We start from the raw sequence: 18,790 nt of genomic DNA, 5'->3' as shown, positions 1-18,790 counted from the left end.
CCTTCCAAAATACGGACGTCGGGCAATCCAAAAAGTTTTGGTCGGCAGTTTTTCAATTATCCATTTTATAAAAATAAAAAATAGTGTGACCTTTTCAAATGGGTTAATATTGAAATGGAACAACCGGATTGTTGTAAACGAACCTTGAAATTAACACATTGAAGAAATGAAATTATAGCAGCTAAACATGCAAGAATTGAACACATAAAATTCCAATCGATGAAGAAGAAGTACAAATGTGTCTTGATTGCATTTTTTATTCTATTTATTGCGTTATTTCTTACTCTGAAATTTTATAAGCCTTCATGTCCTGTAAATCGTTTAATGCTACATTAAGATGTACTTAACTTATCAAGACAAGTTGTATTTGTTTTTTTTACGGCATGAGTAAAATGTGGACTATTTTATTGATCCCTAAACAAAGAAGAATGTTGAATATTTTATTGTTTCAAAAATCTCTAATCCTAACTACACTGCACTCTGTGGAGTATGTGAAAAATCTACAAAGTATTATTCCCAATGGTTCAATCTATCAGTTGAGTTCATTGTGGTTGAGCCACATTGTAGATAAAAACAACTATATGAATTTAAGTAGCAGATATAAAGACTAAACATATTAGAGAGATGGTCTTCTGATGTTTTTTTACTACAAAAAAAAAAAAAAAACTAATACAAATCTTCAGCTAAATTAGTTAGAAACCTTGCACAAAAACCTAAGAATCATTTTGTAGTGATTCTACAAAACCTGAGAGCCAACTTACAACCAATTTACAGCCAACTAAATTCTCCACTATAGCCAACTTACAACTAACCAGATTCATCATTACAACCAATAAAAGTATCATGGCTACAAAATAATATGGCTACAAAAGTATAATGGCTATAAAATATCATGTCTACAAAAAATATTGAATGAGGAAATAGCTGATCTAAAGAAAGTCCACTCCATCAGCTGCCCATTAATTAATTCTCTTCTAAAAAGTGAAAATTCTGTGATGCTCCATACTCTTTATCTTGTGACATAATAGTTGGGTCTGGAGGTAATATAGTTGAACTTGGTTCGCCCATACCACTAAAAAAAATATTTCATCAAGTTAAAAGCTTTATATAAGGAACATAAAACATAATTAGAAACATAATGAAATCATTGCAAGTACCTATGTGATGGACATTTCGTTCTAGTATGCCTTTTTTGTTTACAAATGCTGCATTGTCGCTTCTTTGTTGGCAGATTTTCCTTTGGATTCTTTTGTTGTAAAGTTTTGAGCCTACTTTTAGAAACAATGATTGTGGGATCTTACAATAAAAAGTTTGAGACTATTTGGCTCTGAAGCATATGTCCCTCTGTGTTACCACCATCATCATCAACATCAACATCACTCATCAAGAGAAGCTCTTGATGACTAGTCTTTACTCCCAGTAAAACATGCTCATATTTCTCAATAGATAGTGACCTCATCTCAGCAACTATATAAAACTGTCTCATCAAACAATGTTTCTTTTTAAATACAGTTGAGATTGTCTCCAATGGCCCATCATTGACACATATCCTATTTACTATGCGACTTTTTGCATTGATTGTCCACCTCTCTAACATATATGATTATAGTACAAAGTCCAAATAATTTTTTCTTGTCAAAATGTGTAGGATGTGCTTGCATACAGAGCCAATAAATTCAAACTTAAGACATGTGCAAGACAACATTTTTATTGTTCTTAAGTGTTACTTCAAATGTCGACTTTTCTCTCTCAGGAATAGCCACCAAATAAATTTTCCTTCCATCTTCCTCACATGTTTTGTGTGACTTGAATTGTAGGCTACTAAACAACTCTTTTTGAAAGATCAAAAATGATTTCTTGTATAGAGTTTGGACATTTCCTCTTTAATACTGTAAGAAGTTTTCATAATTGACCTCGATATTTTTGTCTTCACATCATTCTTTTTCTCACTTAGATAATGGGCATTCAAAACCTCTTTATATTGATAGATGAATTCACTTACCATCATACTTGAACTAACATAGTCTTTACAAAACTTGTTCATACTCTTACTTCGTTGAGTTGTAGATATTCCAGCGCAAAATATAGATCTCAAGTAAGCAAACACCCACTTTTTTCTCTTTACGTAAATAGTTTGCAACCAACTATTTTCTTCAAACTTGCACTTCAAAAACATTTTAGTCCACTCCAACTCAAACTCCTCAATAGTCAGTGTCTCATGAATACAGTTGTTAAAATCATATTTAAATTGTGGATATTTGTTGTAAACATGAGTTAGATGTTCATGAACTTTTTGTATAAGATGCCATAAGCACAATTTGTGAGTTATATTAGACAATACCTTCACGATTGCTTTAGCCATTAACTTGTCATCATCAGTTATTATTGTAGAGTGAGCAGGACCAAGCATCGCTTCTAGTTAGGGCTATAAAATAAACAAGCTACTCGACAGGCAGCTCGAATTCGACTCGAATAAACTCGAAATCGGCTCGAATCAAATATTAAATGGGCCGTTCGTAAACACAGAAATAAACTCGATTATTAAACGATACAAACTCGTATAAAACTCGACCGACTCGATTAATGTTCGTGAATATACTCGTATAAAGCTCGACTCGACTCGTGAGCTCGACTCGTATATATTTATACATATATAGTAAAATATAAAATATATATATAATAATCAATAATTATATATGTATTATTAATTATGTATATAGAATTATAGTGACTTATAGTTAAATATTTTCTTCTACATATACTATAAGTTTATATATTTAATTTATAATATTAATATATGATATTGATATATTTATCTTATTCTTATCAAATAGTGAAATGTCATATAAGAAGTTATGCTTATAGGATAATAAGGCTCTAGGCTATAGTCTATAAGCTATAGTCATAACTTATTGCCCTATAACATATCACTCATAAATTATAATTATATCATTCTATTTACAATATTTTTATAACATAATTATTAAATACTTATCACCTATGATTCTTAGATTATATCATTATATATTCTATGAATTTGCAACACTACTTGCTAGTTTTAAAAATTAATTTATATAACAATTAACATGCATTATAATTTATAACTTATAATATTTTCTAAAATAGAATACTCTTTTTGGTTAATATACGGTATTAGCCTATAGTATTATTATATTATACTAATTAATATAACTATAAATTTATATTATGAGTACCAATTAGGAGAATGTTTGATAAAATATAATGTTAGACAATTTTATAGTATAATTAATTATTATAAATAAATATAGTTTTTTTTACAACACTACAGTCACTACTTGCTAATTATAAAAATTATAATATAAAAAAATTAACATGTATTATAATTTATAATGCATAGACTATAGTATTTTTTTTAATAGAATAATATTTAAATATGCTTTTTTATGCTAGTATAAATTTAATTAAAGAGCCGAATCCAATTAAACCCTAGATTGATTTGAACCGTTGGATATGTGGTTACTTTTTCTTGGGACTTTGGAGCCGTTGGATTTTAATGGAGGCACATTTACCCTAGGGTTACAACTTACAATGCTTCCCGAGTCTTCATCTAGTTCTACTGCTGCGCCGTTTCACGTTTCACTTTCACCAAGTCACCTTTCACTCTCTCGGCCTTGCCGCTTCACTTTCTCTCCTCTCACAATCTGTTCCCATCGAGAAACCCTAGCTTCTTCTCCTATTATCCATTCTCTGAATCTCTTATGCTTACACGGTTACACCGATTACTATTTACTAGTTACCTCCTATATGCCATCTTAATCTATCATTCGATTTGTGTGGTGCATTTGGGCAGCATTTGTTCTCGAGGGGTCTCGGGCCGTCGAGTGAAAATGGCTGCTTCTACAGTCTGCTAGAAACCCTAGCAGATGCAGTCGGCTGCCGTTTTAGAGGGGAACCCTGGCTGTAATCTCAGCCTCTGAGAAAGCAGCCGGTCCTCGACAAATGGGTCATTAAATGCATGCATTTATGACTCCCAACCACTGCTTCCCTGATTTTGTGGCTTGTGGTTCTCTGGTTCGTCGATTCGTCCATCTACGAGTCGATTACCCAATTTAGTTTCCTTTTTCTACGCATTTGGTTGGGAATGTTGGCAGATTTGATTGATTTATCTAGTTATAGTTTTATGTAGCTATTTTCAATGCCCATTTCTGGTTCTATCCTAACTCTTTTTCATATTGTGATTTGTGGTATTGTGGGCACAATAGATCTACATGAAATCATTATAGTACACTGTCATTCATGAATCGTGATCATGAAGCAGTCGTATATGCTAATTTTGGTAACTGTGAGACACTGAGACTATGACTGTTTTGGTTGTCCATCACTTTGATTGTTAAGTTTATGTTTTAATTTTAATTTTTTCTTTTGATTTGTAATAGTTGAATATGCCCAATATTTGGTTATTTTGCTATTTCTTACAATTTTAGAACTTGGCGTCTAACTTGAGCTTTCTGCTTTTATATCTGTCTTTGCTGCTTGGCTAATCATCTTGCCTACTGAGTTGTGCTCAAAGAAAAATTTATAGTCGCAAGTGAGTTCCCTCAGCCTCTCAAGTTAATTGTTATTTAATGATGCTTTATGTTCTTGCTTGAACTATTTAATAATGCTTTATTGTTCATGTTTGGGTTGATTAATCTGATCCTATGGTGATTTTGGCCTTAAGTAGTGGTGCATGTTTTAATGTTGCATGTATTGGTTGTATTAAATTTACAATCTGTCTTGTAGTTGTGTAACTGTGTTTATGTTCTAATTTCAAGTATTTAAATATACTTTTTGAATCTGTTTTGGTTGCTTATAAAGGATCATATATGGTGATTGCTTCAAGTATTAAATTTACAATCTGTCTTGTAGTTGTGTAACTGTGTTTATGTTCTAATTTCAAGTATTTCAATATACTTTTTTGAATTTGTTTTGGTTGATTATAAAGGATCATATATGGTGATTGCTTCAAGTATTTAATGTTGTTATCTTTACCATGTGTTACTTGATTCATCTTGATTCTTATCCAATCTGTTTTTTGTTTATGTTCTAATTTCAAGTACTTAAATATGCATATGTAGAATCTGTTTTGAACAATGTATAAATGTTTATACATTGTTCTTGAGAAAGTATTTAATTATGCCATAAAATTGTGTTGCTTGATTAATCTGTTCCAATCTGTTTTGTGTTTCTGTTCTAATTTCAAGTACTTAAATATGCATATGTAGAATCTGTTTTACTTGATTATAAATGTTTATACATTGTTCTTGCTTCAAGTATTGAATTATGCCATAAAATTGTGTTGCTTGATTAATCTGTTCCAATCTGTTTTGTGTTTCTGTTCTAATTACAAGTATGAAATGGCATTTGTGTTTTTCATGGTGATTGCTTCAAGTTTTATTTAGTTTCTTCTATGTTTATGTTGTTAAGGTGCCTTGCTTCTGGAGGCACATCGAGCCACTAAGGCAAGATTGAATACTAAAACTGTTCAAGTCAAATTAGTTTGACTTTAACATCTGTTTTAGTTGAATTAAATCAACTATATCAGCCTTGCCTTTTGGAGGCACATTGAGCCATCAAGGCAGGGCTGTATAACAAAACTGTTATTGTGAAATTGTTTCGACTTTAACATCTTTTAGTATTCTTGCCTTCTGGTGGCACCTTGAGCCACCAAGTTGAAAGGTTGTTTTGATTTCTGGTCTGTGATCCCATGCTTATTGGATGTTTCTAGTTTTGTGTTTACAAAATATTAGATCCCTCCAAATGGGTGATCCAGTTAATGATGTTGATCCGGTAGAGGAGTATGAAAATGAAAACTCTGTTGGGATTAGCTTAGTAGAGGCCATATCTGATAATGATAGAGACACTGCCCAAAATTCTCAGGCCCCTAATATTGTGTCTACTGAGGGCCCTTCCACAGAAGTTCAAACAGTAGCCTATGAAAGAAAAAAAAGAAAGAGGACTTCTGATGTATGGAAGGATTTTGTTGAAGTTGATAGCAATGGGGTTAAACAGCCTCAATGTAAGTGGTGTAAAACTATATTTAAAGCTTCTCGCTCAAGTTCTACCACTACATTATGTAGGCACCTGCTGACTTGTTTGCCATACATGGGGTCTAAGAAAAAACAAAAAGTCTTAGCAGTTGAGTCTAAGGAGGCAGATGGTGCCTTCACTGTCTCAAACTTTACCTATGATCGTAATAGGGTCCGAGAGCTTGCCTCTCATATGATACTTTACCATGAATATCCATTCTCTTTAATGAAACATGTGGTATTTAATAGATTCATGAGTGCAAACACTCCATATTGGGAAAAAATGTCTCGGGCTGCTGCAAAGAAAGAATGCATGAGAACTAATGAGAATGAAAAGACAAAGTTAAGGGCTTTGCTTAAACATGTGAATAAGGTTCATATCACAACTGACATGTGGACTTCTTGTCAAAAACTTTCATATATGGTAGTGACATGTCATTTTATAGACTCTGATTGGCACCTTCAGAGGCGTGTCTTGAACTTTTGTAATGTGCCACCTCCACATACTGGCCTTCTTATTGCTGATGCTTTAGAAAAGTGTTTCCAAAGTTTGGGGATTGAGAATAAAATTAGTTCAATTACTGTTGACAATGCTAGTTCTAATGATGTTGCCATTCTGATCTTGAAAGATGATTTTAGATTGAAGAAAACACTGTCTGTAAGTGGCTAACTGTTTCATGTACGTTGTTGTGCACATATAACAAATTTACTTGTACAGTATGGACTTGGGGAGATTAGGGATATTGTTGATTGTGTTAGAGATGGTATAAAATATCTGGTAGCATCGGAGAGTAGGCTAAAACAGTTTAGTGAAATTGCAAAACAGTTACAATTGCCCTCAAAGAAACTGATTTTAGATGTGCCTACAAGATGGAACAGCACTTATTTAATGTTGGATGTTGCAATTCAGTTCAAAGAAGTTTTTCCTAGATATGGTGATAGAGATAGATGTTTTGAATGGATTCCAACTGTTGAAGAGTGGGGGCAAGTTGAAAATGTTTGTCAACTATTAGCTATTTTCAATGAAGTCACCAATATTGTATCTGGAAGTGATTACCCAACAGCAAACTTATTTCTTTCTGAAGTTTGGAGAATGAAGGACATCTTAGGTAAGAAGAGTAGAGATGAGAATGAGTACATGAAATCAATGGTAAGAAAAATGAGTGCTAAGTTTGACAAATATTGGGGGGATTGTAATCTATTGATGTCAATTGCTGTGGTGTTAGATCCTAGATTCAAAATGGTTCTGATCCAGTTTTGTTTTCCTTTAATTTATCACGGGCCGGAGGCTGTTAAGAATATTGATCATGTGTCTGCTGTGTTGCTTGAGTTATATAATGAGTATGTTCATGAATACAATTCAACTCTTAAGGCACAAAGAGAGCAAGATAATGCTCGAATGAATGTATCTGGTTCTTCCTCAAGTGTTGGGACTGGGAGAAGCATGCAGAGTGGCCAGTCATTATTTAAATCTTTTGTTAGAAGTGTTGATACCGTGCAACTTAGTAAATCAGAACTGGACAATTATTTAAAGGAGAGCATTTATATTTGTGAAGAGGGTTCAGATGCAAGTTTTGATGCCTTGGAATGGTGGAAAACAAATAGTCTCAAGTTTCGAACTTTGTCCAAACTGGCCCGAGATATTTTGGCTACTCCAATTACCACAGTTAGCTCAGAATCAACATTCAGCGCAGGAGGCAGAGTCATTGATCCTCATAGAGCTTCATTGAAGATTGAAACTGTCCAGATGTTGTTATGTGGGTCTGACTGGGTTAGAGCACTATATGGGCTTAAAAGATCATCCACAAATTCTGTAAGTGTATTTTATTTATTTTAATTGCCTATTGCTATTATACTATTTTATACTTACTATTATTAATTTATTCACAAAAATACTAACTACTGTTTTTCTCTTGTCAATAGATGGATGTTCCATCAGAAACTCATATTCTCTTGCCACAGCAATAGGCCCATACAAACTTACATTCTGTTTTTTGAGCATGTTGAAAAAATGGAGCATTTGGGCAGTTTTCTAGTTTTATCTGATTTTTTTTGTTTAGTCTATATTATTTGCTATATGATATTTGGACAGTTTACTTTGTAATATTTGGACAGTTTGGTTGTTCTATTTGATTTTGTTTGGGATGATATGAGTCATGATAGTTCAGGTAATTTCTAAGTTCTAACTCCTCACCATCCAGATTTCCTTAATTTACTTTAAATGACAAATTAAATTTTGCATTGCAAACATGCCTTGACAATATTACTAAGTTAAAAGTACTTGAGTAATTTTGCAAGGGAATAAAAATTATATTAATGTTTTTTTACTGGATCAGTGTGTGCAGGTTGTCATGGTGATTTTGTTCAAGTTTGGGAACTTGTTGACTTCTGACATGGTGAACTCCGATTTTGTATAAGTTTGGTAACTTCCTGTCATTGTGAATTTCCTAAATTTTGGTAACTGCAGTCTGCAGTTAGAAGAATGAGATTAATTTCAAACTTTGGTAACTTGTTGTGAACATCTGTTTTGGACACTGCAGTTGGCCATCTATATGTTTGTCTGGCTGATTTTGTTGAACTTTGGTAACTTGTTATGAACTTGTAACTTCTTTGGTAACTTATTTGGTAACTGCCAATGGTATGAGAATGAGAGTATTGTGGGCCTGTGGCTGGTAACTGTCTCAAACTGCATTTTGTATCTACTTTGTATTGATATTTTGTGGCTGGTATGAGAGTATTCAGTTTTGAGTATTTTCTATGTGTGTGCCCATTGAAGTTGTCAACTTGTCTACCTCACAGTTTGTTGTCTGGCTGATATGAGTCATGCCTATTGGCTATTGCCTATTGCTGGGTCGTTGTTTTGGATCTGTTCTGTGGTAACTGCATAATGCATTTGGTAACTTGGCTGAATCACTGATGCACATATTTCTATCAGATTTTGGGAACTTGCTGACTTATGTGACTGTCACGGTGATATCAGATTTCAAAACTTGTCTAAATCCCTAATGCACATATTTATTTATGATATTGCCTGTATAATTGTATTGTGTAACTTGTTAGATATATGATATTGATTTTTCACGGCAAATTAAGTTTTGCATTTTCTGTGGAATATCCCTTGACAGTATTGCTAAGTTGGTACTTGAGCAAGGGATTAAAAATAACACCAATTTTTTTAGTGTATTAGTGTATGCAGGGCAACAATGTCAAGATTTCTGGCTGGCTCCATGCATGATTCCATGAAGACTGAGGACTTTGTCATTTGACAGCCCATTTTTTGTTTTGAAATATAATGTATATTATTTCATAATTTATTGTTGTAATTAATTTTTTTATTCACTTGTTCCGTTAAGATGTAAAGCTTCGTCTAATATTGTACCATAAGTCCATAACCATAATACTCTTAATGTAAATTTGTATTTAATTTGTTATCTGTATTGATGCATTTATTTTAATTTTATAATTTTATATGTTTATATAAATAATTTAATTAGTGGGATTTTGACATAAACGAGCCGAGCTCGAGTCGAGCTTGGGCTTGGCTCGTTAACATAATCGAGCTGGAGCCGAGCTCGAGTTCATTTACCTACTATACGAGCCAAGCTCGAACTCGCTCCTAGGCTCGGCTGATAAACGAGCTGAGCCCAAGCTCGACTCGAGTAGTGAACGAGCCGAGCTCGCACACCCCAGGCTCGCTCGAACTCGGCTCGTTTACAGCCCTACTTCTAGTGAAGTTTTCAATAACCATGTGTAAGACTAGACTGTCTCATTTATCAATAACACACATCTGAATATCACAGATTGATGATGATGGTTAACTCCAATAAATGGGGCAAAGGGCATCTTGTACCGATTTGTTAGGTACATAGCGCCAAACGTACAACAATCCCAAAATATTAATATGCAGCTCGTGATCTATCATCTGCCCAAAAGCAATTTCCCATCGGCCCATCGGCCCATCTGCATTAACCTAGATCAAATATACAAAGTTTGGATTATTACGTTCGCATTCCAAAATGTATTTATATAACTATTGTGTGTCTCCCTCTTCAAGAAGTTGTTTCCTTAAATTGCCCAAATAATTAATAATTCTGAATGTCCTTAGGAATGCAACCAATATTATAATCACTACTGTGCTTCTTACTCAAAACGAACATTACTTTTCGTGTTGGTATCCCCAACTCATTTAACATGTCTATTAAATTTTTTTGAGCCGGTTCGTTAGGTACGTAGCGCCAAACGTACAACAACCCCAAAATATTAATATGCAGCTCGTGATCTATCATTTGCCCAAAAACAATTTCCCATCAGTCAATCTGCATTAACTTAGATCAAGTATACAAAGCCTGGATTATTACGTTCGCTTTCCAAAAAGTACTTATATAACTTTTGTGTGTCTCCCTCTTCAAGAAGTTACTTTCTTAAATTGACCAAATAATTCCAAATGTCCTTAAGAATGCAACTAATATTATAATCACTACTGTGCTTCTTACTCAAAACAAACATTACTTTTCATGTTGGTATCCCTAACTCATTTAACGTGTCTATTAAATTTTTTTGAGCCAGTGTCACATGTCTATGCCTATAAAGCAAACTTGTACTCTGAGGTGTCAACAACTTATGATTATGCTAGAGTACAAACTTGGTCAAAACCTATTTGCCTCCATTCTTCTTTATTGTCATCATTGCCTTACACCCACACTTTATTTCTAGAGCCTCAGGTCTTACTTTCTCTTTAAGTTTAAGATTATACTGACGGAACTCTTCTCTTGAACATACATACTCTATACCAATTAATAATTTGTCTATGCCTAATAACTGAGTATGATTTGTTTGAATGCTAAAATCAATTCGTCTGGAGAAGGCGTCATAACAACTAAGTGCATCCTTTACGTCGTCAAACTCTAGCCCTACATACGGCTCCACATATGAAGATGGCATTGTATGGCCTTCTTCAGGCATGTTCCTATCAAGTTCAACTCATCATCCTCTTCAATTATTTCAACTTCATCAGGGCTAGAATTAGAATTGTCCAAAATCTCAACATGATCTCTTGATGTCCTCATCATTCACGCAACTTGATATCGTTTACAAGATAGACTTGGTGAGTATATCTTCTTGTATAAAGAACAGTGAAATTAAAATACAAAACAGAAATGCTCAAGTTCCTAACTTGAAAGATACAACACAGGTAATATTATCACGTAGATATTCATGTGCACATCGTGATCTCCTATAGAGAGCTTGAAAGGAATGGGGCTTCAAAGGGTATGTACGAACATCACAAGCTTGTGTTTTAAAGTTGCCATCTTAATGAATTGGTGATGTGAGTGTTGTGTGTAACAAAATTTTTACGAAAATTTAAGATACATCACCTCAGACTATGATGTTGTTGCTATAATTTATGAAGATCATAAATACGTAAAATCTCTTGATAATACAGTTGCTAATGTCATTAAAGTAGGTCAGGTTTTCGTGTAAATAGTGTGATTAGATTATAAGAAAAACAAATGCACAATGGGTATGCATTTGAAATTTGACGCTTGTTCATGATCGTTGTGCCATTATCAAATTCTAGAGGCATGATCATGACTTACAACCCCAAATATCGTCATTTTCAAGAATCCACTACAATGGGTATGCATTTGAAATACCTAAGTTTGTCGATGCCATTTTCAAATTTATTATCCAGTCAAAAAAAACTTAATCTCAAGAAAATGCAAAGAAGAAAATACCTAAGTTTGCCGGCATCCAACATGAGTCATCATGGGAGCAGGGACAACATTCCTTTTGTTCTTCGTCGACGTTCCTTTTGTTCATCGTCGACGTTCCTTTTGTTCGTAGTGTGGGATCAAGCAGAAAGTGGAGAGAGGGTTTTCTCTTTTGGATTTGAGTGCAGATGATGGGGGAGGGAGAGAGATTCGAAGGAAATAGAGGGATGGGAGAGGGAGAGAGATTCGGAGGAAACATAACGGGATCAGGTGGATGTGGGTTCATACTGTGTTTTTCTAGATTGCCTACTTGGCACATTAGCATTGGCTAGTGTGAAAATTGATTTTATACCCTTCTGACCCCAATCTTTTTTCCTCTTTAAGTGTGTTTGGGGTTGCTACTCGTTCGGCCAAAGCAAACCAACGGGCAGGCTTTTCTTAAAAAGTAAGAAACGGGTGCAAGAGGCAGGTAGGACTACCTACCTGCCTTGGTTTCATTCGCTTACCCTGCATAAGGGCCAATATATATGGAAAAAATATTATTTTTTCATTTTGTCCATTATCTCTTCTCTCTCAATCCCTCTCGCTATCCAACTCTCAATCCCTTTCATCGCTGACCCTAACCGCAGCATGTCTTCTTCTCCTCCTCATCCACTTTTTCTTTTTCAAAGTAATATGTCTAAGCAAAAAACCACGACCATGAATGCCCATAAATTTGCAAAGAGATCCACAACCGAGTTGAAAAAATCTGTGTCATTCTTTATATGAGTTTGGAGAAAATTGTCCTTTACTTTCCATATGTGCAATAGCTTTTGTACTTCTAAGAGCATTCCCAATGGATGATGTAAAATACTGATATCTGTAAAATATGAAGAAACTTGTTAAAAAATGAGCTGGATGTCATATTTCATCTTCATTTTTCATTTTTCATTTTACTACAATGATCCCGCTTCAACTAAAGGACATTGTTCACACATGTTATATTTTTAATTCATTTTTTATTTCATGTGAATGCTTATTTCCTCACTACTGAACTTTAGCATAATTTCATCTACTCCCCCGTTGTTTATATGGTGCCAGCTTTTCCTTTGTGTTGCCTTTGTGCCTGCATAGCAAAGTTCATTATCAATCTTTGTTGGTCCTCGATTTAGGCTGTTTCAATTTAGACGAAAAGCTCTTTACGGTTCCTATTTGTTGTTCTTTCTTGACCAGAAATCTTAAAAATTTGAGAAAAGTTTAGGACGTCAGGGCCTCAGGATTTCATAAAGAAATAAAATTTGAGTTTGCTATTATTGGGTGTTAAATATGCGTGCTTTAGTTTTCTCCTCTTTTTTCTTTTTTTTTTCCTAGGTTCTAAGATTAAAATAAATTGATATATATTTGCTTTGCTAGTCTTACTTAGACTTTGTTTGGTTCCTGATAAATTCTTGGAAAATTTATCTTGGGTGGAGAAAAAAAAAAAAAGATGACAAATATTGTTTACTAAAACTATTTTCAGAGTCTATCACCATTAATGATTTTTTGTTTGACATCACTTTTTAGGTGATGAAGATATTGAAGATGGAGAGATATTTGGTAAAACTAGGCTTGACAGAAAGAAAATTGAAAGAAAAGTCAGGAATGAGAAGAACTTTGTGTCATTTTCATTCAAAAAAATGAATCAAATTGAATGTTACAGAAAGCAAAGGACCGCTATATGTAATGCTCTGTACAATGCATCATCACGATCAAAAGGAATATTCACACTTTGCCAATAACTAACCCAGCAAATAAAAACTATACACCTCAGCAAAAGACAAAATAAGCTAACTAAATGTAAAATTATAAAAGCTTCAACTAGCCCTTATCATGCAAACTGGGTCAAGGACGATTCTGTAAAACAGCTTCATTAGTGGACACCGGCTTATGATAATGGAGAGGAAGATCATCACCATCATTTTTCAATAGCCCTTGCAAGATGGAGAATAGAGATTTACCATTCCCATCTTGGAAAGAAGAGTATTGAGCACTATAGAAGAGAGTGCCTTAATAAAAATATTAGCCAATCGAGAATGAGTGGGAACATATGCAGTGACAATGCTCCCTTCTTGGATTTTGTTTCTAATAAGGTGGCAATCGACTTCGATATGCTTAGTACACTTATGGAAAATCGGGTTTGCAGCAATGTGTAGGGCTACTTGACTGTCACAGTGAAGAATGGCAGCCTTAGAATGTGAGATGTGGAGATCAGCAAGAAGTTGTTTGATTCAAGTAAACTCACAACATGTTGCTGCCATGGCTCGATACTCAACCTCTGCTGATGAACGAGAGACAACCGTTAGCTTTTTAGACTTCCAAGAGATAAGTGAATTTCTAAGAAAGATGCAGAAACCTGTAATTGATCTTCTTGTATTTGGGCATGAAGCCTAATCTAAATCACAGTACCCTTGCAACTGCATAAGAGAAGAAGATGAAAGCAATAGCCCTTGACCTGGATTGCCTTTCAAATATTTTAAAACCTTATTTGTAGAATGCAGATGAACATCAGTAGGTTGAGACATGAATTGACTTAATACTTGCACTGAAAAACTGATATTAGGCCTAATAATGGTTAAATGCAAGAGTCTTCCAATAAGTCTCTTATAAATGCTTGGATCATGAAGAGGGGAACTTGAGTCCTTGCTAAGCTTTAGGTTTTGGTCCACGAGAAGTTTTGTAGGTTTGGATCCAAGAGTGCTCGAGTTTGATAAAATGTCAAGGGCATATTTCCTTTGACATAAATGGATCCCTTGAGTAGATCTAGCCGCTTCAATCCCAAGAAAATAATGAAGTGAACCAAGATCATTAATCTTGAATTGACTATTCAAGAAATTCTTGAGAGAACTAATGCAATCAAGAGAATTGCTAGCAACCACTATATTATCTACATAAACTAATAAAGCTGTGAAAACATCTCCATCAAACATTGTGAAGAGACTATAATTTGATTTGGATTGTTAAAAACCATATTGAAAGTGGGAATTTGAAAACTTAGCATGCCATTATCGAGATGCTTATTTGAGGCCATATAAACTCTTGAGGAGTTTGCAAACCTGCCCACGTTTTCTTTTGGCATAGCCAGGTGGTTTACACATGTATATTTCTTCCTCTAACTCTCCATGAAGAAAGGCATTATTCACATCAAATTGCTACAAATGCCAATCATTCATGGCTGCAAAAGCCAATAGACAACGAACTATGACCATCTTGGCCACAGGAGAAAATGTCTCATGATAGTCAATTCCCTACTGCTGTGTATAGCTTTCGGCCACTAGTTTGGCCTTTAATCTTTCTACTGTACCATCTAAATTAAACTTAGTTTTGTAGACATACTTACAATCAATTGATTATTTTCTAGGTGGCAAATCAGTCATTGTCTATGTCTGATTCAGTTCAAGAGCATCCAACTCAACCTGCATAGCCTCACACCATCTCGAGTCCTTGACAACTTGTTCATAGGTTTCAGGATCAAATTGAGATGAGATAGAACAAAAAAAGCAGCAAAAGTAGGGCATAAACGATGATAAGACGGAGAGTTCTTTAAGGGAAAAACAGTTTCTAAAAAGAGGGAGGATTGCTTGGCCAAAGATTGGCTTAAAGATGAAGTGAGCCTGTTGACAGTGAAAATCTAGCAAGTACTAAGGTGCGTTTTTAACCCTGGTTGACTTGTAGATGGGAGAAGGAATGAGAGCAAGATCTTCTATAATAGGTGCAAATTCAGAGTAGGAGGAAGGTGAATAGAACTTAAGAATACAAACAGGATCTGGAGTGGTAGTGGAGGTGATGGACAGGTCAGATTTATTTGAGTTGGGAGATTGAGAAGGAGATGAAGGACTAATGACAGGTTGAACAATATGGGATAGTGGTGAATCTGGAAATGGACTACAACCATCAGTGGTGAAGAATTCTTAGATTGAGTTAGAAGATTGGATTTTAAGAAAATGAAATTTGGTTTAATGAAAAACTACATCTCTCGAGATAAATACAGTTTTAGAATCAAGGTCAAACAACTTGTAGCACTTCACACCAAAAGGATAACTAAGAAAAGCATATTTTCTGGCTTGAGTCAAATTTGGTGCGGCCATGTGAAATTGTTGATACAAAACATAAGCATCCAAAGACTTTCATATGTGCATAGTTGGGTTGGTTGTTGAAAAGCAACTCATAAAGGGTTCTGTTTTGTAGCAAGGGAGAAGGTAATCCTATTGATAATATATGCAATAGTTAGGACCCATTCATTCCAATATCTCAAAGGAAGACTAGCTTGAAACCTGAGGGCTCTTGCAATATTTAAGAGATGTTGATGCTTTCATTCTACAATGGCATTCTGTTGTGAAGTTTCAATGCAACTTGTTTGATGAATAATGCCTTTCTTATTAAAAAATTCCTTCATATCAAATTCTACACCATTGTCACTTCTTAGGGTCTTAATCTGAACATTAAACTGAGTTTTAACAAGATTGCAAAAATATTCTATGCAAAGACGAGTTTGAGATTTTGTTTTCGAGAAGATAGATCCAAGTACTTCGAGAAAAGTGATCAACAATGGTGAGGAAGTACTTGGATCCATCATGTGCAGCAACAAAATAGGGTTCCCATATGTCACACATAATAATTTCAAAAATTCTAGAGCTTGTATATGTGCTGACAGGGAATGGAAGACAATGTTGTTTGGCCATTGGATAGATGCAACAAGGCAATTCATTCATATTAGAAATTTCAGTACTAACAATAGAATCCTTAATCAAAGATATCCTAGAAAATGTATGGCTAAGTCTATAATGCCAAAGATTTGGTAGAGAAGTGTTGCTAAACATAGAAGCTGAAACAGAGATATTTGTATTTGAAAATTTGGCAAGGTGGTCAACAAGAGCTGTTGGAGGCACTTCAGTTTGCTGCAAATGTTAAAATCCACGCCTCACTTCACCCTTCCCAAACATTGCCTAAGACAAAAGATCCTGAAGGAAACAAGATTCAGAGAAGAAAACTAGACAGCAAAAAAGTGAGGTTGCAATTCTCTTGACTAAAATTAAGTTGAATGTGAAGTATGGTACACATAGGACATTTTTCAAAAGAATGTGATTTCCAAGCTCGACTGTGCCTATGTGTGTGACAGGTGTCTCATCACTATTTGTCATTTTAATAGAGTAAGAAACCTTATTAGTGATGCTTGTTAAAAAGGAAATGCTACAGACCATATAGTTTGTAACACCTGTATAGATTATCCAAAGGGTTTCAATAGATATTAAGGTTTTTGGAAGGAAAATTGAACATTGTGTGGGATTACCAAACATTGTTGGTGCTTTTGCTGCATTAGCAAAGGGATGAAAATCTGTCTTAGTTGAGTTGGTGGAGGATGAAGGCATCATTGGAGTCCCTTGTGGTTGTAATAGATGGAGCAATTGCTAATACTACTTCGTCAAACCAACTCTTGAACTCAAGTCTTCGACTTGACTAGCAGTAGCAGAGTTGGCGAATGAGGTAGATAATTTTCCTTTACTGAAAAGCTTGTGCCCAGGGGGGTAACCATGAAACTTGTAGCATTTTTTTTTGCTACATGGCCACTCATGTGGCAATGTGTACAAGTAGGTGTCTCAGCATTTCCTGCCTTGAAACAGGTTTCTAAGGAATGGCCTGGTTGGTGACAATGGGTACAGTAGGGTCTATTTTTAAGGGATTGACCAAATTTGACATTTGGTTTGAAAGTGGAATGGAGCTTCTTTATTGCAAAAGCCATTGAGTCAGGAGAGCGACAACTACTCAGCATGAGATGTTGCCTCTCCTGTTGCTAGATCATGGAGAAAACTTTTCCAACAGAAGGTAAGGGATCGAGCAACATGATTTGGTCTCTTGAGTTGGTGTATGAATCACTAAGGCCCATCAAAAATTATATGACACAGTCCCTATGATACCTATCCGAAAGGATCTTCAACTTGCCACAACTACAGTCTGGTAATGGATCAAACACATTGAGTTTATCCCAAAGAGTTTTCAATTTCCCATAATAAACACTTACCAAATCCTGCTCTTGTTGCAATCCTGCCAATGCCTTCTTTAGTTGAAATATGTGTACACCATTTTGTTGAGTTAAACGTTCTTGCAGCTCAGTCCAGACCACAGAAGCATCATCCACAAGAGCACTACTAGACTTGATGGAGGGAGAAATGGAGTTCTATAATCACGAAGTTACAAGATCATTGTCGCGTTCCTAGGCTTAAAGTAAAGGATCACCTAGGTTAGTGGGTTTGGAAATCTCACCATTGATAAACCCCAACTTGTTTTTGGCTCGAAGAGCTCTCTACACAGCTCGAGACCAAGTTGTGTAATTATCAACATTGAGACGTTCAGAAACAAGAGAAACAAAAGCATTGTCCCCATGGTCAAGTCGATAAGGATTTGTGACATCATTGACGTTGACAAAACGATTTTTTTTTTTTAGGGGCTGGAGAATTGTCTGTAGTCATGGTTGATACGAATCACTGCTCTGGTACCATGTAAGAATTGGTATAACCAGGCTTGACAGAAAGAAAATTGAAAGAAAAGTTAGGAATGAGAAGAACTTTGTGTCGTCTTCATTTAGAAAAATAAATCAAATCGAATGTAACAGAAAGCAAAAGATTGCTATTTGTAATGCTCTATATAAGGCATGGCTCATGATCAAAAGGAATATTCACACTCTGCCAATAACTAACCAAGCCAATAAAAACTATATACCATAAGCTAACTAATTGTAAAATCACATAAAAACTTTAACTAGCCCTTATCATGCAAACTGGGTCGAGAACCAATCTATAAAACAGCTTCATAAGTGGACACCAGCTTATGATCATGGAGAGGATGACCATCACCACCATTTTCCAATATATTGTAAATATTAAAATATATGAGAACATTGTAAATTGGTTAGAGAAAATATTTAAAATAAATAAAAAATAATAAAAAAAAGAATATTTAAATGATATGGATGAAAAATAGATAAGGTGATTGTATGATATATGGTAAAAATCAATA

General features: G+C 34.7%; 1 protein-coding gene across 1 annotated transcript; it reads left to right on the top strand.

Moving 5' to 3' along the window:
* The first annotated feature begins 5,781 nt into the window (after nucleotides 1-5,781).
* Nucleotides 5,782-8,018, top strand: LOC122278438 (zinc finger BED domain-containing protein RICESLEEPER 2-like). The gene is made up of 3 exons (XM_043088626.1): nucleotides 5,782-6,708; nucleotides 6,769-7,863; nucleotides 7,974-8,018. The coding sequence occupies exons 1-3, from the start codon at nucleotides 5,782-5,784 to the stop codon at nucleotides 8,016-8,018; spliced, it is 2,067 nt and encodes a 688-aa protein (XP_042944560.1).
* The last annotated feature ends 10,772 nt before the right edge of the window (nucleotides 8,019-18,790 follow it).

Source organism: Carya illinoinensis, chromosome 10 (genome assembly GCF_018687715.1).
Source record: "Carya illinoinensis cultivar Pawnee chromosome 10, C.illinoinensisPawnee_v1, whole genome shotgun sequence".
NCBI lineage: Eukaryota > Viridiplantae > Streptophyta > Magnoliopsida > Fagales > Juglandaceae > Carya > Carya illinoinensis.
Note: the sequence above shows the minus strand (reverse complement) of the source record. Positions and strands in the feature narration are given on the sequence as shown.

What these genes read in the sequence shown, in the direction of transcription:
- LOC122278438 (XM_043088626.1), top strand. Translation starts at nt 5,782, where the DNA reads ATGGGTGATCCAGTTAATGATGTTGATCCGGTAGAGGAGTATGAAAAT. An exon ending in GATTGAAGAAAACACTGTCT is followed by an intron (nt 6,709 to 6,768) that starts GTAAGTGGCTAA and finishes TTACTTGTACAG; the next exon opens with TATGGACTTGGGGAGATTAG. An exon ending in AAAGATCATCCACAAATTCT is followed by an intron (nt 7,864 to 7,973) that starts GTAAGTGTATTT and finishes TCTTGTCAATAG; the next exon opens with ATGGATGTTCCATCAGAAAC.